Raw genomic sequence first — 24883 nt, 5'->3', positions numbered from 1 at the left:
TGAGGTCCACTGAGAGCCAGTGTCTGAGATAAGCCCAGGGTTAACATCCAGGAAGCCAGTGTCCTTGAAAGGAAATATTGCCTAGTCTTTAGTATCAGGCCCTCCAGGCAAAGCCTGGTTTCTGTGTGTCAGGAACTGTGTCCGTCTCTCCAGTTTACTGACTGCCCAGGTCTGTGGGTACTCATAGCTTCATCAATTGTAGCTGCTCTCATTCTCCCCTAGATAGATACCAGGACCTTCAGGATTTCCCCTCTTATCAGAAGTTTGGGTTTGGGCTGGGTCTGTGAACTGAATTTTGGCACTCTGTTTCCAGGCTATTTTGAAATGGTGATTGTGAGGAAAGTGGGGCCAATTTTTATTAGGACATAATCATCTTGAATTCACCATTCTCCCACTTCCATGGGAACATCTTTAAAGGAAAAAGGAAACTATGATTTCTGTCATTGAGATATCTTATGAAGGTAGAATTAGAGCTTATGGAAATACTGCTAAAGGAATTTCAATTGCAATGTATTCACTGAAATAATAATCACCGCATTTCTTCTGCACACCTATACACTTGTACACATATACACTTGCACACCCATACACTTGCACACATATACACACGTCTGTGTGGAGAGCTCAGAGTAACTAATGCACTCGTCCTGTGGGCTCTGACTTTGGAGAAGGGTAAGGCAGTGTCTTCAGGGGGAGCAGAGATAATATGCTGCCAAGATACTCTGTTCTCAGGACCCCAAATCAAGGGAGTTTGCACAGAGCCCTGCCTGGTGAGGTAGTGATCACCTCACTCTTGTCTTGAAATATTAACATCCTGAAGAACCTGGTCTGTTCTGGAAGAAGAGGAGATATGGCTTATCTCTGTTGTCTTTGATCTGGGTGGTATGTTTAAATTCATACCCTCAGGGATGGAGCTGTGTCTCACTTGGTTAATCCTCTGCCTGCAGCGCCGGCATCCCATATGGGTGCCGGGTTCTAGTCCCGGTTGCTCCTCTTCCTGTCCAGTTCTCTGCTGTGGCCTGAGAAAGCAGTAGAAGATGGCCCAAGTGCTTGGGCCCCTGCACCCGCATGGGAGACCAGGAGAAGTACCTGGCTCCTGGCTTCAGATCAGAGCAGCTCTGGTTGAGCGGCCATTTGGAGGGTGAACCAACGGCAAAGGAAGACCTTTCTCTCTGTCTCTCTCTCTCACTGTCTATAACTCTACCTGTCAAATAAATAAAAAAATTTTAAAAAAATTCATACCCTTGGCCATTCTTTGAGAACCATTTCTTCTTTCTTTGCAATGTTATGATGGAAAAAGTAAACTTTCTCTTTCAAATTTAATTCCAAGTTTAAGTTTTTTTTTTAAGATTTACTTTATTTATTTGAAAGGTAGAATTACAGAGGGCGGTAGAGAGGGAAAGATAGAGATAGAGGGAGAGAGAGAGAGAGATCGATCTTCCATCTGTTGGTTCACTCCCCAGGTGGCCACGGTGGCTAGGGCTGGGCAAGGCTGAAGCCAGGAGCCAGGAGCTTCATCTGGTTCTTTTTTTTTTTTTTTTAAAGATTTATTTATTTATTTGAAAGTCAGAGTGAAATAGAAAGAGAAGGAGAGGCAGAGAGAGAGAGAGAGAGAGAGAGAGAGAGAGGTCTTCTATCCGCTGGTTCACTCCCCAATTGGCCGCAATGGCTGAAGCTGTGCCAATCCAAAGCCAGGAGCCAGGAGCCTCTTCTAGGTCTCTCATGTGGGTGCAGGGGCCCAAGGACTTGGGCCATCTTCCACTGCTTTCCCAGGCCATAGCAGAGAGCTGGATCAGAAGTGGAGCAGCCAGGACTCGAACTGGCACCCATATGGGATGCGGGCACTGCAGGCAGCAGCTTTACCCAATATGCCACAGTGCCGGCCCCCATCTGGTTCTCCTACATGGGTGGCAGGGCCCCAAACACCAGGCCATCTTTTGCTGTTTTTCCCAGGCCATTAGCAGGCAACTGGATTGGAAGTACAGTAGCCAGGACTTGAACTGGCGCCCGTGTGGGATGCTAGCATCGTAGGCAGTGGCTTTACCCACAATGCTGGGCCCAAATTTTATTATTTTTTAAATTGTAGGAGCGGCTGGTGCTGCGTCTCAATAGGCTAATCCTCCGCCTGCGGCGCCAGCACACCGGGTTCTAGTCCTGGTCGGGGCGCCGGATTCTGTCCCGGTTGCCCCTCTTCCAGGCCAGCTCTCTGCTTGGCCAGGGAGTGCAGTGGAGGATGGCCCAAGTGCTTGGGCCCTGCACCCCATGGGAGACCAGGAGAAGCACCTGGCTCCTGCTATTGGATCAGCGTGGTGTGCCGGCCGCAGCACGCCGGCAGCAGCAGCCATTGGAGGGTGAACCAACGGCAAAAAGGAAGACCTTTCTCTCTGTCTCTCTCTCACTATCCACTCTGACTGTCAAAATAAATAAATAAATAAATTGTAGGAGCAATATATGTTCACTGTAACCAGAGAGATAATGCTAAAATCTGTAGAGAAAAACTTAATAATCCCTGCTTCTCCTAATCCTCTCCCTTCCCATTCCTTTGAGGCACTGACATGGAGTATGGCCTGGTGTATTCCTTTGACACATGGTTCTTTCTCCATGATCTGCACACACCATGTGTGTGTATCCAGGGGTTCAAAGTGGCTGCATGATCGGAGTCTTCCTTACTAGAAAGAATGATAAGACAAGTCACCCTACAATTTCTGCACGGACAGCGCTGCAAACATCTGACCTTAAAAATGTAAAACAGAGGGAAGAGGTGAGAGCTTCTACAGCGTGAGCCCAGAGACGGCTGCTTCTGCAAACGCGGTCCTGCTGTTCTCACCACCCCAGGGCAGGCGGCGGTGCCTCGGCAGGATGGCAGTGTTTAGTAAGTGCTGGAGAGAACCAAATATTTGTGTGGCTAGAGGGACAGAAGATATTTTACCCAGTGACGTGGAACCTATCGTTTTGTGAATTAGCTGAGCAGCCTGTCTAGTGAGGACCAGCCCAGAGCACTGTGCAAGACAGGCAGTAAACAGGATTCCATGAAGATTCTGTGAGCCTGGCCTCCCAATTAGTAGGCAGTGGCAGGCAGGCTGTCTGATGATGGGGAAACCTCCAGTTTGGCAATAGGTTTTGCGTACCTAGAGGGGCAAGGTTCAAAATCAACTGGGGCAGTTTAGTGTCTAATGGCAAATCTTCATTATGGACGAGAGCTACCCTAAAATGCTGGGGACTTGAGATCCGTTGTGAGGCCGTTGTTACCTTGATCTTCTCTGTGCTGGAGTTTGCTGACTTGGTGGGTCCTTCTCACCCAGAGACCAGACCCTCAGGGACTGCCTGCAGTAGCACTCAAATCTGAGCGTCAGTCCAGGGAGAAACCTGTGGCACTCACAGCTCACCCACTTGCCTCGCGACAGAATGTTAGCCTTTACACTCTGTGTTTTAAAATACATTTAGCTTTTCCTTTTTTTTAGGGCATGCTTCTTTTTGTCTTTCTAGTGTATTTATTTATTTAATTTATTTTTTATTTATTTGACAGGTGGAGTTAGAGAGAGAGAGAGAGAGAGAGAGAGAGAGAAAGGCCTTCCTTCCGTTGGTTCACTCCCCAGTTGGCCGCAATGGCCGGAGCTGCACCGATCCGAAGCCAGGAGCCAGGTGCTTCTTCCCGGCCTCCCATGTGGGTGCAGGGGCCCAAGCACTTGGGCCATCTTCTACTGCTATCCCAGGCCACAGCAGAGAGCTGGATTGGCAGAGGAGTAGCCGGGACTAGAACTGGAGCCCATATGGGATGCCGGCGCTGCAGGAGGAGGATTAACCTACTGTGCCACAGCACCGGCCCCTGAGTTTTCATGTTCTGTATTATTATTTATTAGTGTTGATTCTGCTTCCCAATCTCTTTTCTGCTCTCTCTCTTCTTATTGTCATGATAACTGTGTAGTTTTTTTTTTTTTTTTTTTTTTTTTTTTTTTTTTTTTTGACAGGCAGAGTGGACAGTGAGAGAGAGAAACAGAGAGAAAGGTCTTCCTTTGCCGTCGGTTCACCCTCCAATGGCTGCTGTGGCCGGCGCACTGTGCTGATCCAAAGCCAGGAGCCAGGTGCTTCTCTTGGTCTCCCATGGGGTGCAGGGCCCAAGCACTTGGGCCATCCTCCACTGCACTCCCGGGCCACAGCAGAGAGCTGGCCTGGAAGAGGGGCAACCGGGACAGAATCCGGCACCCCGACCTGGACTAGAACCCGGTGTGCCAGCACCGCAGGCGGAGGATTAGCCTATTGAGCCGTGGCGCCGGCCAACTGTGTAGTTTTAATTTCACTAAGCTCCTTTTGCTAAATTTACTTCCACGTAAATGTCTTATTTGACTTGGCCATAATTATATGAGGTGACTTCAAAAAGTTCATAGGAAAATGGAATGAAAATATTAATTTATTTTTGCTGCAAAATAAATGGAAATCCATGCATATATGGAGTTTTGAAAGGGCTCGTGGAGGGGCCGGTGCTGTGTTGTTGGCGGGTAGGGCCGCTGCCTGCAGTGTTGGCATCCCATGTGGGCACTGATTCAGGTCCCTGCTGGGAAAGCAGCAGAGGACGGCCTGAGTGGTTGGGCCCCTGCACACATGTGGGAGAGCCTGCGGAAGCTCCTGGGCCTGGCTTGCAGCCATCTGGGGAGTGGGCCAGCAGATGGACGATCTCTGCTCTGTCTCTCTGTAACTCTGCCTTTCAGATACAGTGGATGAATCTTGAAAGCAAAATGTGTGCTATGACAAAAACACACATGGATGTCACAATTCTTTCATGCCAAAATAAATTTACCTTTCAATTCCATTTTCCATGAACTTTCTGAAGTCTCCTCATGTAAGGGGACAGAGAAATACAGCAACAAATGGAGGATTTTCTAGAGGGTCCCGGGTTAAATATACAAAGAGGAAACTTGCCTTTTTGGCAACACAAACTAAGTCACACATTCTTCCCCAGATTGGGTTTCCTTTCACCAAAACCCCTTGACTTCGTAGCTCAGCAGGCACTCAGGTGTGGAAAAGAACGTGTCCCTGTAACAATGACACGGCTGACTGCTGGAACTTCCTGCAGCATCCTGCTGCATGGCTTCTGCGTGGGGTGGCCTGAGATGGGGAGGAAGCCGGGGAGGAGAGCACAGGGGGAGGCAAGTCAGGTTGGATTTGGAGCAGTCACAGGCAGCAATTACTGGAGGTAATCGTGTTTGTAATCCTTGCGCTAATGGTACAGCAAGACTGTGAATTTGTTTATAATTAAGGCTGGCAAGGGAGTTCTTACCCGAGGCAATGAGACAGAGGGAGACCAAAGACAGAAGCCTGTGCAGGGACGTGGGTAGTGCGGGGCTGTGCTCCTGCACAGCGTATGTGGATGGACGCAGATGAGGCTGCTGGGCAACTCTGCCGGCCCCCACCCTGCACAGGGGTTTTCTCTGAAGGGCAGAATCTGCACCAGCATCCGCTTTGGGGGAAGTCCCATCCCCTTGTGGAAAAGGGGATAGGAAATGGTCCCCAAGCCAGCAGCAGCCCTTGAAATGCCCATGAGGTTTAACTTGGTGGGGCTGGAGAACCTGAATGTGGGCTTCAAGCTTCGAGAGGTGTGAGAGGGACTGTGTGCGCCTGGCTGTGACGATCCTTCCCTGAGGTTGTTTCTGCCAGGGCCTTAGTAAAATACTGCACAGGGGCTCCAAAAAGGATGCGGAAAATGGAATTACACGAGAAGCTGATTTTGATGCAAAACTAAAATGAAACCCATGCCTCATTTTTTCATAATCCACATTTTACACAAATTTTTTGAAAACGTCTTATCTTTCAGGGATTTCAATTTTTTTTACACCAAAATGAACTTATATTTTAATTCCATCTTCCATGAACTTTTTTTTTTTAAAAAAAGGTTTATTTATTTATTTGAAAAGCAGAGTTACAGAGAGAGAGAGAGAGAGAGAGAGAGAGAGGTCTTCCATCCACTTGTTCATTCTCCATATGGCCACAACAGCCAGGATTGGACCAGGCTGAAGCCAGGAGCCAGGAGCTTTATCTGGTTCTCCCACATCGGTGGCAGGCCCAAACATTTGGACTATCTTTCACTGCTTTTCCCAGGCCATTAGCAGGGAACTGGATCGGAAGTGGAGCAAATGGGACATGAGCTGGCACCCATATGGGATGCCAGCATTGCAGGTGGTGACTTTACCCAGTGTGCCACAAACCAGCCTCTCCATGAACTTTTTGAAGTGACTTGTTTTTAAATGTTTCATTCCTGACTCAGTTGTACCATTTAAGTGGTGTTTCTCAAAATACGTCTGTAGATAGGCTCCTTTTTTTTTTTTTATTTATTAGGCAAAGTTAGACAGTGAGAGAGAGAGAGAGACACAGAGAGAAAGGTCTTCCTTCCGTTGGTTCACCCCCCAAATGGCCGCTATGGCCAGCGCGCTGTGCCAATCCAAGGCCAGGAGCCAGGTGCCCCCTCCTGGTCTCCCATATGGGTGCAGGGGCCCAAGCACTTGGACTATCCTCTACTGCCTTCCAGGGCCACAGCAGAGAGCTGGACTGGAAGAGGAGCAACCGGGACTAAAACCCAGCGCCCACATGGGATGCCGGCGCCGCAGGTGGAGGATTAACCAAGTGAGCCATGGCACCGGCCCCCTATAGATAGGTTCTTGATGGAGTGAATGTTCCATGAGAATTTTCAAATTTTGTATTTTCTTTGAAGATAATTTTTTTTACTTTAAAGAAGCACTAAGAATGATGACATCTTTTGCGAGCACTTAGACATAACTATAACTTATGAGACATAAGAATATCCTCCACTTAATACATTAAAAGAAAATAAGTCTTTGAGAACAAGTTTTATCATTAATTAAAGAAGCACCTAAAAAAACAAGCAATGGAGTTGGACACTTAGGCATAACTAAAACTTATGAGACATAAGAATATCCTTCACTTAATACACTAAAACAAAACAAGTCTTTGAGAACAGGTTTTATAGTTAACTCTCATAATACAACTCCTTGAGGACAGATGTTCTGCATGGGAAGTTAGCGCACAGTGATTCCTGTTGTTAATTTAACAATTAACACTTATGTGTATGGCATTAGTGATTCACCCAAGGCTCTTGACATGAGCTGCCTAGGCTATGGAAGCTTTATTTATTTATTTATTTATTTGAGAGGTAGTGTTACAGAGAGAGGCAGAGAGAGAGAGAAAAGTCTTCCATCCACTGGTTCACTCCCCAGATGACCTGAATGGCTGGAGCTGAGCTGATCCAATGTCAGGAGGCAGGAGCTTCTTCCGAGTCTCCCACACTGGTGCAGTGGCCCAAGCTACTTGGCCCATCTTCCACTGCTTTCCCAGGCCATAGCAGAGAGCCGAATTGGAGGAGGTGCAGCTGGAACATGAATGGGCACCCATATGGGATTCCGGCACTGTAGGCAGAGGCTTTGCCCACTAGGCCACTGAAGCCTTTTGAATCCACAAACTCCATCAGTATTTAGACAAGGCCATAAACAAAATATATGTTCTCGCTTCCCTTCAGAGAAAAGTACATCCTTTCAAACGTGAAGTTAGAATGTCCCAGCATATTATTTAATGCTTAATACTGGATTTGTTACCAGCTTGAGAACATATAACATCACGGCATGCTCTGAGAATAAGATTTTGCAGTACATTCGAATAGAGAAACATGGTGAGGAAATCAATAAATGTCCTGGCCTCAAAGTAGTGCTGGCATCCTCAGTTCTGAACACCTGCTGTCCTAGCAACAGTCTGCCCTGTGGAGCTGGCTGTGGGAAGTACCAGCTTGAACTGTTGTTCAGTAGCAGGAAAGAAAGAAGGTAGTTTTTCTTCCACAGTATTTAAACATTTATTTATTTCTACTTATTTGAAAGGTAGAGAGAGAGAGCGAGCGAGCGAGAGCAATCTTGCATTCACTAGATCACTCCCCAGAATCCCTGGAACAGCTCAGGCTGGTGCAGGCTAAAGTCAAAAGCTGGGAACTCATTCCAGGTTTCTCATGTGGGTGGCAGGGTCCCAACTACTTGACCCATCATCTCCTGTCTCTTGGGGTGTACATTAGCAGGAAACTGAAAGGGGAATTGGAGCCGGGACTTGAACCCAAGCACTCTGATATGGGACATGGGCATCCTAAGCAGAGGCTTAACTGTTGTGCCAAATACCTGTCCCTTCCATAGTATTTTTAATGTTAATCTTTAGTATTATTTTTATTATTATGTATTTATTGAGATGTACTATTAAATTTAGATTGATGGATCAGTAGATAAAACCAGTTTATTACCAAAAAGGATACAATTTTATTTCATTTTTTAAGGGAAAGAGTTTATTGGGGGAAACCCAACAGACCGGAAGGAAGGGGCGAAGAAGGAAAAGAGGGAGAAGAAGAACATAAGAGAGATCCAGAGACAGAGAGATCAGGCGACAGAGAGAAAGAGAGCCACGTGTTCAGGAACAGGTCCTTTTAAAACTTTGCTAGGAGGCTGGCGCCGCGGCTCACTAGGCTAATCCTCTGCCTGGCGGCGCCGGCACACCGGGTTCTAGTCTCAGTCGGGGCGCCGGATTCTGTCCCGGTTGCCCCTCTTCCAGGCCAGCCCTCTGCTGTGGCCAGGCAGTGCAGTGGAGGATGGCCCAGGTGCTTGGGCCCTGCACCCCATGGGAGACCAGGAAAAGCACCTGGCTCCTGGCTCCTGCCATGGGATCAGCGCGGTGCGCCGGCCGCAGCGTGCCGGCCGCGGCGGCCATTGGAGGGTGAACCAACGGCAAAGGAAGACCTTTCTCTCTGTCTCTCTCACTGTCCACTCTGCCTGTCAAAAAAAAAAAAAAAAAAAAAAAAAAAAAAAAAAAAAAAAAAAAAAAAAAAACTTTGCTAGGGGGTGGGAAGGGAAGTAGGAGCAGTGAATCCCATTAGGGTGAGGGTGGAGCTTGGCACTGGTGGTTTGGCTATGTGCCCACCTGGCTTCCAGAAATGGCTGCTGGGGCTAGAGTCTAGGTTGGTGTCGGGGTGTAGATCGCACCATAGATAAGATGGTGCCATTTTACTAACATCCCCCCCCCTTTTTATTTGACAGATAGAGTTAGAGAGAGAGAGAGAGAGAGAGGCAGAGAGAAAGGTCTTCCTTCCATTGGTTCACCCCCCAGATGGCTGCTACGGCCAGAACTATGCCTATCTGAAGCCAGGAGCCAGGTGCTCCTGGTCTCCCATGTGGGTGCAGGGCCCAAGGACCTGGGCCATCCTCCACTGCACTCCCGGGCCACAGCAGAGCGCTGGGCTGGAAGAGGAGCAACCCGGACTAGTACCCGGCACCCATATGGGATGCTGTCACCGAAGGTGGAGGATTAACCAAGTGAGCTACAGCGCCAGGTCCCCCCCCCCCTTTGTTTTTTATAAAGCAGTTGTATGGGATTGCATTAGCCCCAGAAGTCCAGGAGAGGTAGAGGGACAATGATCTGTCTTTATAGCTACTTCCTGCTGTCATGGGGCAATGTCTCAAGCCGCTGTCTCCTGGGTGGGGAGCTGAGTATATCCCTGTAGCAGCAGCAGCAGCATTTGGTTGACTGCCTGTTTGCTGAAGGCCTTGGTTTGTTCCATTAAGGGATACATTTTTTAAAAAGATTTATTTGAAAGGCAGACTGATAGAGACAGAGAGAGATCTTATTTAAATTTTTTTAAAAGATTTATTTATTTGAAAGACAGAGTTACAGAGAGGCAGAGGCAGAAGGAGAGAGAGAGAGATCTTCCATCCGATGGTTCACTCCCCAGTTGGCCTCAACAGCCAGAACTGCACCGATCTGAAGCCAGGAACCAGGAGCCAGGAGCTTCTTCCAGGTCTCCCACGCAGGTGCAGGGGCCCAAAGACTTGGGCCATCTTCTACTGCTTTCCCAGGCCATAGCAGAGAGCTGGATCCCAAGTGGAGCAGCTGGGACAAAAACCGGCGCCCATATGGGATGCCGGCACTGCAGGTGGTGGCTTTATCCAGTATGCCACAGTGTGGACCCCAGAGAGGGATCTTCTATCCACTGGTTCACTCCCCAAATGGCTGCCTTGGCCACAATGGCTGGGCCATGTGGGGAGCAACCGAGACTAGACTAAATTACTGAAACTGCTAAGACTAATTCTATGCATCTGATCTCCCACCATATGGCGCTGAGAGGGAATAAACAACTTCTACACAGCTGCCTCACCAATTCGACTAACAAGCTGCAGGAGCTGATCCTGCTCCTGATTGAAGGAGAGCAGCGTGCTCAGCGCATGGGGAGAGAACGCCAGGAGAGTTGGGATTGGTGGAAGAGGACTATAAAGGAGGAGAGAGACAACATGCAGGAGGAACATCTGAGGAACTCCTGAGAGAGCCAGCCGGCCAGCAGTGTGCCGTCCCTCTGCGGGGGTGGGGGGTGGGGCAGCAGCAAACCCGGCAAGGGCCGGGGAAAGAGAACAGCGCAGGGTCCGGTGTCGTTCCTCCGCGAGTGGGGGGAAACAGGGCCAGACTGAAGCCAGGAGCCTGGAAACTCTCTCTAGGTCTCCCATGTGGGTGCAAGGGCTCAAGCACTTGGGCCATCGTCTGTTGCTTTCCCAGACATGTTAGTAAGGAGTTGGATTGGAAGTAGAGCAGCTGGGACGCAAACCTTTTTTTGCCCCAAAAGGATAAATTTTACGGTGACATGGAAAAAGACTGAAGTGATGGTCTCAATAGTGTTCAAGATCAAAAGAATCAAGTAAACTGAAAGTAAAACAAAAAACATTCAGGTAACAGGTTTATTAAAGTCAACATCAAAATGAAACAAAAAACAAAAACGAACAAAAAACCCAAAATAAAGTCAACATCAGCAATTTGGTTCCAGCAAAACATCCTCCATGACATTGATGTTTTCAATTCAAATGATATGGTTTTGCAGGTTTGTTTTACTTTATAGCTTTGGGATTTAAAGTTTTGTATTTGTTCATTCTTAAGTTACATAATAGAAATAGTGCAGCTCAACAGAAGTTTATGGGTATTGTTTTTTCTTTAAAAGATATCCAAATGTTATTCAAACTTATATGAGTTATAAGCAAATCAGGACAGAGTCCTACGTGCTGTCAAACTGGATACAGTAAATATGGGTAAGCATAGAAAACTAAAAATTTAAGATCATGGAGATGAAATGAAACCTATCTGTATCTGGAACAAAGGTGTGTGTGTGAGGTCCCAAGGAATCTGCCTCCAGGTATTTGTGAGCTGATGAATGGGGTGGCTGCTGAATGGCATTCCCTTCCCTGCCACCTCCTTCCTCAGTAGGGTTTGGCCTAGGAATTCCCTGGGTTCGCTCAGCTGTAAGTTCTGGCACATTCTGGAATTTTCTTGTGACTGGAGAAGGCTCTCATGACTGTTCATCGGAACTGTTTTTTCCATGGCAATCAAGCTTTTGAGTGACCATGGTGTCTGTGGGAGGCCAGCACTCCCTCTACCACACCTTCCATCTTTATTTCAATTATGTATTTTGGTTGTTGTAAACGTGTATGGTACGGAGAATCAGGTCTTGGTTAGCATTTCTATCAATCAGAAGTTTTTTGTTGCTTGAACCAAATACCCAGGAGAAGCTATTTCGGAAGGAAAATTTATTTCAGCTTGCAATTTTTAGGTCCAAAATCCAATATCAGATGGTCCCATTAGTCTGGCATCTGATGAAGGCAATGGATGGCAGAATGCATGTGGAGGATCATAGCCAGGAAGGAGAGGGAGAGAGGGGGAGAGGGGGAGAGGGGGAGAGGGGGAGAGGGGGAGAGGGAGAGAGGGAGAGAGGGAGAGAGGGGGGAGAGGGGGGAGAGGGGGGAGAGGGGGGAGAGGGGGGAGAGAGGGAGAGAGGGAGAGAGGGAGAGAGGGAGAGAGGGAGAGAGGGAGAGAGGGAGAGAGGGAGAGAGGGAGAGAGGGAGAGAGGGAGAGAGGGAGAGAGGGAGAGAGGAGGGAGAGAGGGAGAGAGGGAGAGAGGGAGAGAGGGAGAGAGGGAGAGAGGGAGAGAGGAGGGAGAGAGGAGGGAGAGAGGGAGAGAGGAGGGAGAGAGGGAGAGAGGAGGGAGAGAGGGAGAGAGGGAGAGAAAAATCCACACTGGTAGGTGTTGTGGGAGAGAGAACACCAGGCTTACCTACCGGCATTCAGAAATTTATGGGGCTCAGCCACTTTCCCTTTTCATGAGTGGGTGGATGCTGTGTTTGTGTGGAGGAAGAGCACCTGTTCTCCCCAGGATTTGGTGCTGATCCGTGTAAATGTTGGTGTACCAGAGGCTGACTGACTGAGGCTGTGAGCTGCCCGAAGTTCCTCTGTGTACTGGTTAGGCCACTGGGTGGTAGTCCTTTCTGGAAAACATTAGAAGAAAAGTGAATATTTTTTAACTTGGAAAAATCAGAAAATAAACTGGATACCAATAATGACACCTCTAGAGTATTTGCTTCATTCATTTAGCCTCCTTCTCCACATGAACAAGACACAGCTGCACTTGCCAGGGAGTCGGCACTTAACTTGTCCTGTGCAGTAATCTGAGGAACCTGGTTGTCCTTGGAACAGTTTATGAGCCACCAGGAGTAGCAATCATGAATGGCCAACTGCTGTCTTAAATCATCGCCAATAGATTTCTTTTAGTTCAGTGGTCTAGAGAATTGGATTTTCTTATTCCCAGGAGGTAATGAAATGATGATGAGCTATTTATAGTTTTTAAGAAGCATTCAAAACAGAGGGGAGTCTAAGAATTAAGGCCTTTTAATATATAAATATAAATTACCATGTCATTTAATTTACAAATTATACTGATACACAGAAGTATTTAGTCAATAACTAGAGTTCAACATCACGTATTATCACATCACTGCTGACATTCACAAACACTTTCTTAGAACAGAGTTTTTTATTTGAAAGAGTTACAGAGGGAGAAACACACACAAACACACACACGGGGCAGGGGGGAGAGAGACAGAGAGAGAGAGAGAGAGAGAGAGAATCTCCCATCTACTTCCCAAATGGCTGCAACAGCTGGGGATAGGCCAGGCAGAAGCCAGGAACTTCTTTTACATCTCCCATGTGGGTGCAGGGGCCCAAACACTTGGGCCATCTTCTGCTGCTTTCCCCAGATCATTAGCAGAGGGTTGGATTGGAAGTGGAGCAGCTGGGACACAAACTGGTGCTCTTATGAGATGGCAGCATCACAGATGTTGACTTCACCCAGTACACCACGATGCCAGCCATCAAAGAGCCCCCAAGGAGCAGGTGCTTTTCTTCTACATAAACGTAGGATGTACGCACTTGTAAAATTGGAAGTGGCTGAGGCCCCATAAATATCCAAATGCTATTAAGCCCCGGTGTTCTCTCTCCTGTGACATCTTTCTGTACGGATCCACCTTGTCTGTCACCCTTGCTAGATAAACCCTGTTGTGGTTTGAACCTGAGGTGGCTCATAAACAGTTCCAAGGACAACCAGGTTCCACAGATGACTGCATAGGACTAGTTAACTCCCTGGCAAGGGCAGCTGTCTGTTTCTGTTCATGTGGAGAAGGAGGCTAAATGAATCAAGCAAATCCTTTTTGGGTTAAGTCTGATTCCGGGAGAATATTGAGGCTACTATGATTATTTTTCATCAAGTTTAATTTCACAATTGATTATGCAGAACACCTGTTCAAGCTATTTTACCCCCCCCCACCATGGACGTGCTATCCAGACTGAGATAAGTCAGGCAACTTTAGGGCCACGTGAACTACAACCACGGCCATGGCCACCTTGGCCACCAGCTCTGGAAGCCCCAAGAAGTTGAGATAATGCTGGTGGCCTGCAGCAGCACAAGACCAGTTTTCACATCTATCTCTCAGGTCACTTTGGATAGAGCAGTATGAAGTTGTACCACCTATAGAATAAATAATACTTCTGCTTAATTGTCAATGTACTATAGCTCTTTGATGAAGCAGAAAGGTGTCAATGTTGCTAAAACAATATAATTCTCCTATCTTTTTAAAAAGATTCATCTATTTTTATTTACTTGAAAGGTAGAGAGACAGAGACAGACACATATAAAGAGACAGAGATCTTCCATCTGCTTATTCATTCCCTAAAAGCCCACAACAGCCATAGCTGGGCCAGGCCAAAGACAGGAGCCTGGAACTCAAACCCAGGCCTTCCAATATGGTATGAAGCCATCCCAGAAGCAATTTAAGTGTTGTACCAAAGTCTTGTTCAGCCTCCATATTTGATAGGGTACAATATCATTACTACAGTAGTTTATCTGCTGTTTAAATTTTAGAGGTTTTAGTTACTCATAGTCAACGATGGTCTGGAAATATTAAATGGAAAATTCCAGAAATATACAATTCCTAAGTTTTAAATTGCATGCAATTCTGGGTAGCACGATGGAATCTTACACCATTCCACTCTATCCAGCTCAAGATGTGATTATCCTATTATCCAGTGTATTGGCACTGTATGTGCTGCCTGCCTGCTAGCGACTTACCAGCTGTCTCAGTTATCAGATTGATGGATGAAGTAGCACAGAACTTGTATTCAGGTAACCCTTATTTTACTTAAGATTGACCTTGAAGTACAAGAGTAGGTGCAATTCAGCTATGCCAATGAGAGCTATAGAGTGCTTCCTTAAGTGAAAAGGTGAAAGTTCTTTCTAAGGAGAGAAAAAAAAAATCGCATGCTGAGGTTGCCAATATCTACAGTAAGAATGGTTCTTCCTAAATCATGAAGGAAAAATAATTTTGTGCTAATCTGGCTACAGGACTCCAACTGTAAAACTTATGGCTGCAGTACATTAAGTGCTTAGTTAAGGTGGCAAGACATTCAATTTGTCAGTGGAAGATATGGAAGAAAACATGATCTGACTGATGGCAATGTTTAGTACTCTCTGGTTTTAGGCATCCCAGGGGATCTTGGAGTGAATCTACCCAGGATAAAGGGGGATTACCGTGCAAGGAAATAGCATGCAAATGCTAGCTTAATTATCCAGGGCAGTAATTCTAAAGAGGCAGGGGAGGACAGAGCTCATTATGGGAATTACTAGAAATTCTTGGTGGGCATTCCTAAATAATGTTTCCATCCCTAAATTCTGACATGTCTCCTTAGACCAGCACTCTTAGTGATTCAGTTATTCAATAATTATTTCCTGAGCACCTGCTAAGTGCCCAGCACAATATTATGTGCTAGCAACCCACTGAACAAAATCAGACAGGGACACTTTCCTAATGGAGCTTATAACCTGGAGGTGGTGGTGGGGGGAACAGGAGTTAAACACGGATAAATAATCACACAGGTGAATGCAGGGTTGTAATCCGTGATCAGTCTATGAAGTACAGATGTTCAGGGTGTGAGTGATTTAACCTTAACTGAAGGAGGTAGGTTGGAGGGAGAAAGATTCCTCAAGGACATGAGGCTAATGTTTCAAGGAAGGTGGGAAAAGCTTCGCTGGTCAAACTGGAGAAGAGTTCAAGGCAAAACCTGTGAGGCTAGAGAGCAGAGAGACGGCAGAGGTGTAGGAAATGGAGCTGGGAGCTTGGAAGGAGAGCAGTTGTGGAGAGCCTTGTAAAACACATTGAGTCTACATATTTTGAAAAGTTTGAGAGGCAGAGAGAGGGACAGAGTTCTCATCTCCTGGTTCACTCCTTAAATACCTGCAATAGCGGGGCCTGGCCAGGCTGGGCTGAAGGCAGCAGCTCAATCTCAGCCTCCCACATGGATGGCAGGAGCTCAGCTACTTGAGTCATAACCTGCTCCCTGTCCGGGTGCACCTTAGTAGGAAACTAGAATTGGGAGTGGAGCTGGGACTCACACCCAGGCACGCTGATGCTGGATGTGAACATTCCAACCAGGCCCTCACCACTAGGCCAACTGCTGGCCCCAGAATCTTGATCATTTCAGTTGGGGTGAAAAGTTGGGAAAATCACTGCATCAACAATTTCTTTAAATACTGACCCCATGACAAGTAAACTTTCCCTTTCTATATTGTTTTCCCCCTTTTTCTCAAATTTAAACAAAAATGCACTGAGGCCCTAATGGAAACTGATTAAAACTTGAGTGGTTCATAGGTCTTTCTGAAGATTTTAAAAAAAAATCGAGAGGCAGAGAAACAGAGCGAGATAGAAACGCGCTAACTACCGTCTACTCCTTTACTCTCCAAACATCCTCAGGGCCAGGGCTGGCTGGGCCAGGCAACAGCCGGAAGCTATCAACTCAGTTTAGTCTCCCACCTGATGGCAGGGACGCAACTACTTGAGCCATCACTGCTGCCTTACGTAGGAATTGGGAGCCAGAGCGGGGTCAACCAGTAGGCCAAAGGTTCATCCCCTTCTCAAGACTTTAACTCCAGGCCAAGACTCCACTTGGTGCCAGTGGAGACTCTGCTAATACAGCCGTGCAGTTTACTGCATGATTTTGGAATCAAGAGTGATCTCAGAGGTCATCTAATTCACCTTCATCCTGACTTCACCACATTCTGCTCTGGGTGAATTACTAACCGCGCTGTGCCTCAATTTCCTCAACTGTAAAACAAAGTTAAAATATTACCTAGCTCCGTAGGGTTTTAGGAAAATTAGATAATGTGGTTTATGTGTTAGCACTTAAAACCATTCACAACAGTGTGTGCAAATAATATGAGCTATTTTAACAACTGACTTAGATGAAACTTGTTATTACAAACAGTAGGTGTTCCTGTATGCTAGCAGATCTTAAACTGGTGTGGAGGATCCATGGTGAGGCCGGGGAGGGGTTTCCTCGAGATCCTTTCCAGGTGTCCATGAGGTTAAAACTATTTTCTTTATAATACTAACAGGTCATTTGCCTTTTCTATTCTCAACACTCAAGAAGCAAGAGTGGAATTTTTCAGCACCACATGAAAAGCATTTTACCATACAGAAGCAGCTAGAGTGCCCAGGTGCCTTCTATTAAACTAGACCTTAAGTATCCTTTTCACTATTTTTTTGAAAAGTTACTTGTGACAAAGATGCTATTTATGTTAATGTGTGATATAGTCCTTATCTTTTTTGTAAAAATATATATTTTAAAAGATTTATTTATTTATTAGAAAGGCAGAGTTACAGAGAGAAGGAGAGGCAGAGAGGGAGAGAGAGGAGCCTTCCATTTGTTGTTCACTCCCCAACTGGCTGCAACAGCCAGAGCTGTGCCAATCTGAAGCCAGGAGCCAGGAACTTCTTCTGGGTCTGGGTGCAGGGGCCCAAGGACTTGGGCCATAGTAGGGAGCTGGATTGGAAGTGGAGCAGCCAGGACAAGAACCTGCGCCCATCTGGGATGCTGGCACTACAGGCAGCAGCTTTACCTGCTATACCACAGTGCTGGCCCCAGTCCTTCTCATATATATATATATATATATTTCATTTTTCCATGTATTTAGAAAAATGTTAGAGCAATATTCAAATAATTTGATCTTTAAATACAAAATAATCACATGAACACTTAATACACAGGTTTCCTCTGAATACATATTTATTAGATAAATATTAGAGGTTATCACATCATCTAACTACATACAGCTTTGCAAGACTAAACATCACAGTTTTCTGACCAGTTGAGAGTATGAAATGATACATTGTACACACGATGTACAAAGATGATTAGGGTTCAAGTGGGAGTCACTTCAAGCTGCCCTGGTGGGTGTGTGAACGTGTCAATCACCTGTGATCATATCAAAAATTATACAAAGTCTGACTTTGTGGGGAGCAACTCGGACTAGACTGTTACTGGAATTAAGACTTATTCTATGCATCTGCTCTCCCACAATATGGCGCTGAGAAGGGAGTAACAACTTCTAAGCAGCTGCCTCTCGCCAACTTGAGTGATGACCTGCAGGAGCTGATCCTGCTCCTGATTGGAGGAGAGCAGCGTATTCGGCGTGTGGGTAGCAGAGTTGGGATTGGTGGAAGAGGACTATAAAGGAGGAGAGAGACAACATGCACCAGGAACATCTAAAGGGAACACCTGAGCAGCTCCCGAGAGAGCCGGCCGGCAGTGTGCCGCTCCCCCGCGGAAGTGGGGAAAGTGACAGGGGGAACCGCCCTTCCACGGAGGTGGAAGGGTCGGTAGCCAACCCGGGAAGAACCAGCAGCAAACCCGGGGAGGGCCGAGCAGACAAAAGAACAGCACAGGGTCTTGTGTCGTTCCTCCATGAAGAGGGGGAGCGACATGACTTTGGTTACAATTTTCTTCTGAAGACTTGATCAGCCCTTGTCCTGACTGTTGATGAACAACTTAATACTTTATCCCTTTTAGTATTTTTTTTTTGTCCTACTTAATACTATTGGTTGAACTCTAATTAACACACAGTTATTCTTAGGTGTTTAAATTTAACTGAAATGTGATCCCTGTTAACTATAAGAATGGGAATAAGAGAGGGAGGAGATGTACAATTTGGGACATGCTCAATCGGACTTGCCCCAAATGGTAAAGTTAGAAACGTGCCAAGGGATTCCAATACAATCCCATCAAGGTGGCATATACCAATGCCATCTCACTAGTCCAAGTGATCAATTTCAGTTCACAATTGATCACACTGATAGGTCTAAGAGTCAAAGGGATCACACAAACAAGCCTAGTGTCTGCTAATACTAACTGATAGAATTAAAAAGGAGAGAACAATCCAACATGGGAAGCGGGATACACAGCAGACTCATAGAATGGCAGACGTCCTAAACAGCACTCTGGCCTCAGAATCAGCCCTTAAGGCATTTGGATATGGCTGAAGAGCCCATGAGAGTATTTCAGGCATGGAAAGCCAAGACACTTTGGTTTTTTTTTTTTTTTTTTTTTCCAAACAAAAAACACTAAATGAAAGATGAAAGATCTCTTTGAGTGAGATCCCAGTGGAAAGAACGGGCCATCAAAGATGGAGGTACCTTTCTCTGAAGGGAGGAGAGAACGTCCACTTTGACTATGACCCTGTTGGAATAAGATCTGAATTGGTGAACTCAAAAGGCCTCCATAGCCTTGGCAACTCATGACTAGAGCCTAGGGTGATTACTGACGCCATAAACAAGAGTGTCAATTTGTTAAGTCAACAAACAGGAGTCACTGTGCACTTACTCCCCATGTAGGATCTCTGTGCTTAATGTGTGTCCAATGTGAATTAATGCTATAACTAATACTCAAACAGTATTTTTCACTTTATGTTTCTGTGTGGGAGCAAACTGTTGAAATCTTTACTTAATGTATGCTAAACTGATCTTCTGTATATAAAGAGAATCAAAAATGAATCTTGATGTGAATGGAAGGGGAGAGGGAGTGGGAAAGGGGAGGGTTGCAGGTGGGAGGGAAGTTATGGGGGGGGAAGCCATTGTAATCCATAAACTGTACTTTGGAAATTTATATTTATTAAATAAAAGTTAAAAAAAAAAAACCATTTTCTTCTGAAATCCCCATTGCTTTTTGTTATTTCCATGGCACCGTAGAAGTACACAGGTGGCAGGACTACTACACTGAAGCTAAATAGTACATGTAGGTAAAATAAAAACAAAGAACAAAACCCTTTCCACACAGGGTCAAATCATATTACATGAGTGAGACAGACGTGGAGAACTTACAAACACTAACAAACAAGATCTATGTAAGATGGAGTTCCAAGCCTTTTTTTTTTGGTTTCATAAAATAAAAACAATACACAGCTGGTGCCGCGGCTCACTAGGCTAATCCTCTGCCTTGTGGCGCCGGCACACCGGGTTCTAGTCCCGGTCGGGGTGCCGGATTCTGTCCCGGTTGCCCCTCTTCCAGGCCAGCTCTCTGCTGTGGCCCAGGAGTGCAGTGGAGGATGGCCCAAGTGCTTGGGCCCTGCACCCCATGGGAGACCAGGAGAAGTACCTGGCTCCTGCCTTCGGATCAGCGCGGTGTGCCGGCCGCAGCGGCCATTGGAGGGTGAACCAACGGCAAAGGAAGACCTTTCTCTCTGTCTCTCTCTCTCACTGTCCACTCTGCCTGTCAAAAATAAATAAATAAATCTCTTAAGAAAAACAATACATGTTCCGAGAGAAATGAATGCTTCTGTTGACATCTCGTTCTCATTTACATATGTACACACATCCCTTGAATCTTGCTGCTGACGCGTCCCCATCCAGATGGGGCAGGCCCAGGGCCTGGAGCTTGCTGGGGGTTAGGGCTTCCACTAGGGAGCGGGGGCTACAAGTTCTCCAAAAACAAAATAGCTACAGGGAACATGACACACAGACAAAGCTTCAAACAAGAAGATGGGGGTGATTGCCTGCACTCAGTGCTTCCTGCCTTCCTGTGGGCTGGCCAGCTGGCTGAGTGGGGGCTGAAAGGTCCCTGTGGGTCGGCTCTATGCTTGTCAAGGCGAGGTGGCCTGCCGAGGTGAATTAGGGCTCATGTAGCCGTCTGGAAGGGTCGGGGAGATGTCTTCCCAGGCTCAGACCTGCCTCTTTGGCTTGCTCCTGCGGCAGCACCCCCTGCCGCCCCTCCCCTACACCTCCTTTGCACCCTAGCCTGGCTCCAAGGTCATCCTTGGACCCCCTAGGTCATCCTTGCACCCCCTAGGGTGCAAGCCTCGGCCACCACGGTCTGGGGCCAGCTGGAAGCAAGGATCTTGCATGAACTTGTTGGTAGAGGCCTGCTTGGGAGGGGATCCTGGGCCCAGCCTCAGGTGCCAAGCCCAGAGATGGCTTGGACAGGTGCCAGAAGCTCTGGCTTCAGGGAGCGTCTGGACTCTGGGAGCTGAGGCTGGGCGCAGCCAGGTAGGAACCAGCACGGACCCCAAGCAGGCCCTTCGGGGGCCAAGCACACTATGGTGGGAGCGGAAACTCCAAAAGCAGGCATCCGTGAATCTGGGCAGATGGTCCGACTTGGAGTGCGGCCAGCTGCCGGGCCGGAGACCCTGGTGCCATCCTGTCCTCACCCGCCGACAGGAGCTGGTGCTGCAACCTGGTCTGCCAGCCCCCGGCGCAGCCACTCGCTCTGGATGTTCCTAATCTGAACAAATAACCCTGGTTGCTTTTTTTTTTTTTCAAAGAGGATTCCGTTTTTGTCGTTAAGTCAAATATATTTATTTTAATGTTAAAGATTCACTTTATTTGAAAGGCAGAGTTATAGAGGAGAGAGCTCTATCCTCTGGTTCACTCCCCAGATGACGAAGCTGGCTGACGCCAGGCGCCCGGAACTTCATCTGGGTCTTCCACGTAGCAGGGGCCATGCATTTGGGCCATCTTCCACTGCTTCCCCGGGGGAAGCATTAGCAGGGAACTGGAGTGGAAATGGAACAGCTGGGACTGAGCCCCAGGTGGTGGCTGAAGCTGCGCTACAAGCTACAGGCCGCCCATATTTTCTCTTCATTCTGACACAACAGACAATGAGATAAGCTGCGGAAACAAGAGCTCTTTGGAGTCCGCAACAACTTTTAAGTGTAAAGGGATCTGAAAACAAGTTTTCAGAACTTAAGGCTCCCATGCAGTCCTTATTTTAAAAACTAACGTGCTTTCCTCTGCTTAGACTGAACTTCTTCCATTTCTGCCTGCCAAGGCCGGCCCCTCCTTCAAAATGTCTAAAACTGGTTTTCCTCCAGGATGGTCCAGGTTTCGCGCCCTCCCTCCAGGGAACGCCAGGCCTCTCCGGGTCACTCGCTCTTCCCAGCCCTGGGTTCACACTGGGCGTTGACTGGGGTTTCTCCAGGCCAGGGCACCCTGCCTAGCTCCAGCTGGGTATAGGCACCATATTCCTCAACTAAGAGCAGCTGAGCGAGCCCAGTTAGGCTCACCTATGGCCCAGGTGGGCCGAGAGCCAGCGACCCGCCCCGCCCGCCAGGATTTCCGGGGGTTCCTGGCCACGCCCTCTCCACGGCCCACGAGGGCGTGGCCTCAGCCCGCGCGGGAAAAGGGGCTGGCGCCGCATGCGCGCGTACAGCCGGCGGCCGCGCGCAGCACGCTCCGTGCCGGGATGGCGGCGGCGGTGGCGGCGGCGAGTGGAAGCGGGGCGCCCGGGGAGGAGGAGGGGCCTGGTGGGGAGGCGGCGACCTCGCAGCCCCAGGTCCCGACCGGTGCGCCCGGGGCTCGACTCTCGAGGCTGCCTTTGGCGCGAGTGAAGGCCTTAGTGAAGGCGGACCCCGACGTGACGCTAGCGGGACAGGAAGCCATCTTCATTCTGGCACGAGCCGCGGTGCGGCGGGAGCGCGAGGGCACGCGCGGGGCGGGGCCTCGGAGTGGTGTCGGGGCCGGGCTCGGCGGCGGCCTGGGCGGGGTCTGGGGGTGTGCGGGTTCCAGGGGGGCTGAGGGAAATGGGTGCTAGTTAAGGTAGCTGTACTGGTGTGTTAACCCACCTGCCTCTTCATGAGCGGCCAACGGCTTTCATTTTGCATTTCCTGTGTCTGACACCGAACCTGTGGGAGTTGCTAGTGGATGGGTTTACAAGTACGGCAGGAGGGACAGGTCGTTCTGGCCTACTGGGCGTGAGGGTAGGGAAGGAGCTCGTTAACTCCAGGGCAGTCTTGGCTTCCAGAACCTCGGGTCACCTGAGTTCCCCTCCCCCTCCATGAACCTCTCCCAGGGTGCCAGACCCCTGTAACACTTCGTTGCTTTACAGGAGCTGTTTGTGGAGACCATCGCGAAAGACGCCTACTGCTGTGCTCAACAGGGAAAGAGGAAAACCCTGCAGAGGAGAGATCTGGGTAGAGTGTCACTGTGCAATCCGGGCTCCGCCGGAGAGGGCTTGGCTAGATGTCCCCTGTCGCTGGTAGTGCATCACTGTGGATTGTGCGGTGGCACCGGGGCTCCGCTATGGTGCTTTCCGTGTGGCCTGTTGGCCCCAAGCTTCACGTTGAGAGTCCGTGCTTGGGGGCAGAGTATGGAAGGTTTCTATGCCCTTTCGTAGCTTCTACCTTTATTGTACGGGAGAGTTCCCCCGTGCCCCTCTGTATCTGGGGGTTTGATTGCTGACTCCTTAGTATAGCTGGTAGTTCCTGCACATGTGTAAGCTTTCATAGGCTGCATTCTCTCACTCCCTGCTGCTTTGCCAGACTCTTTGATGATGAGAGCGAACAATACATAACTTTAGCTGTAAACTGTGGTTGTAGGGGGGGGCCGTTCCCCCCTCCCCCCACCGTAGTTGCTTGCTTAGGTTTTTCTTACTCTTACTGAGAGTTAATGTGTAAGAGTTGGTGTTGGAGTAGAAATGGATTTAAGAAGCGCAAGGGATACATTTTGTAAGTGCCTTCCACTGTGTGGATGGTGCTGTTTTGGGGACTGATGTCTCCAGCCCACCAGAGTCTCAGGTATCTCTTTGCCTTGTGTTTCAGATAATGCAATAGAAGCGGTGGATGAATTTGCGTTTCTGGAAGGTGAGTTCTCTATCAGAGGGCGGACTTTTCCATGCTAAGGGTGGGCTGTAAAATGGATACCTGGTTCTTCCTTGTTTGTGTAGGGATAATATTCTCCTCCTGTTAGAACCCATTGAGATTCAGTTTCCTCATGTGGGGAATATAGCTTCCACCTGCAAGTTGCTAGCCATAAAGAAATGGGAAGGAATATACAGAGCCCATTGATGTTGGAGGAATGCAGGAGTGTGACTCCCACTTTGGTCCACATCCCTAAGTGTAAATATTAGCCCCTCGTCTTAATGTTAGGGATCAGAAATAATTGCCACCATTTAAAAGATCTCCTCTTTTTCCTTGTTCTTTTTCAACAGTGTTTAAATGATTGTTTTTCTGACAGATTCTATCCTTGCTTGTGTCTGGTCTTAGGAATTTTGGATTAACTCATGTACTTAATGTAAGAAAAAGGGCACAGTACAGATGGAATATGAACTCACAGCCAGACTGCATTTATTCAAAGAAAATAAACTTGGAGGTGTTGACCAGCTGCCAGTGTGCACACAGACCCGACCACGTAGCAGAGGGCCCAAACCCCAGGGGCTGGGCTTTTTTATATCTGAGGTGGGCTAGGGGTGAGGGTGGGGGATAGTAGGCAAAGGTGAGCTTCTCTGTACAGGTTTTTCAAGTTTGGCTCACCAGCTTCCAATCCTGGGTAGGAATGTAGCAGGTGGAGTGGGGAACACTAGGGTGTGAGACTGAACCGGTCTCTTGAAAGAAGGCAGGGGTAACAAGAACCTAAAATGGCTGAGGCTTATGTCTATCACTCAATATTGTCATTAAAATGAGAAATATTTGGAATACCTCATTTCAGTTATCTCCTCTCAGCTATTTCTGTTACTTAATTCCTGCTCTTTGAAATATATACCCTGATGGCCGGCGCCGCCGCTCACTAGGCTAATCCTCCACCTGGTGGCGCCGGCACACCGGGTTCTAGTCCCGGTTGGGGCGCCGGATTCTGTCCCGGTTGCCCCTCTTCCAGGCCAGCTCTCTGCTGTGGCCAGGGAGTGCTGTGGAGGATGGCCCAAGTGCTTGGGCCCTGCACCCCATGGGAGACCAGGAGAAGCACCTGGCTCCTGCCTTCGGATCAGCGCGGTGTGCTGGCTGCAATGTGCCAGCCGTGGCGGCCATTGGAGGGTGAACCAACGGCAAAGGAAGACCTTTCTCTCTGTCTCTCTCTCTCACTGTCCACTCTGTCAAAAACAAAACAAAACAAAAATACCCTGATAGAATAGCTTTGTGAAAACCGGGCACCCTCAGTTCGTTCTCACCCTCACCCTACCAGGTGTTCTCATCACCTTCAGGCATCTGATTTACTTTCCTGTGACTGGCTTCAAACTTACATTATTGAGTATTCTCTTCTGGATCTTGTTTAGCTTCTCTTCCTACTGACTCATTTTTCTTATAAAAGATTTTATCAGTTGCCCACCTAAGGACACTAACTTCCTGTAAAATTTCCATTGACCAATGTTTGGAGCTTACGTTACCTGTTTTATTTTTTTAAGGTTTGTTTATTTGAAGGCAGACAAAGAGAGAGGTCTTCTATTTGCTGGT

The 24883-nt window shown here is 47.9% G+C and overlaps 1 protein-coding gene across 7 annotated transcripts in view; it reads left to right on the top strand.

The window, feature by feature from the left end:
• Window positions 1-20545: 20545 nt before the first annotated feature.
• Window positions 20546-24883, top strand: part of POLE4 (DNA polymerase epsilon 4, accessory subunit) — a 158057-nt gene continuing 153719 nt past the window's right edge. Inside the window, exons 1-3 of one of the 7 annotated variants that reach the window (XM_089326222.1) lie at window positions 20546-20708; window positions 22546-22630; window positions 23258-23299. In XM_089326222.1, the coding sequence (XP_089182348.1) occupies window positions 20565-20708; window positions 22546-22630; window positions 23258-23299 (271 nt within the window). In that variant the 5' untranslated portion in view covers window positions 20546-20564. Of the gene's footprint in view, window positions 20709-21833; window positions 22123-22149; window positions 22392-22545; window positions 22631-23257; window positions 23300-24883 lie in introns of those variants that run through there. The other 6 variants (XM_051842733.3, XM_070068860.2, XM_089326220.1 and 3 more) reach the window with 6 other exon arrangements.

This window comes from Oryctolagus cuniculus, chromosome 2, assembly GCF_051225735.1.
Source record: "Oryctolagus cuniculus isolate XC-2025 breed Fujian yellow rabbit chromosome 2, ASM5122573v1, whole genome shotgun sequence".
Taxonomy (NCBI): Eukaryota; Metazoa; Chordata; class Mammalia; order Lagomorpha; family Leporidae; genus Oryctolagus; species Oryctolagus cuniculus.
The sequence above is the reverse complement of the archived record's forward strand: the minus strand, read 5'-3'. Positions and strand labels throughout refer to the sequence as shown.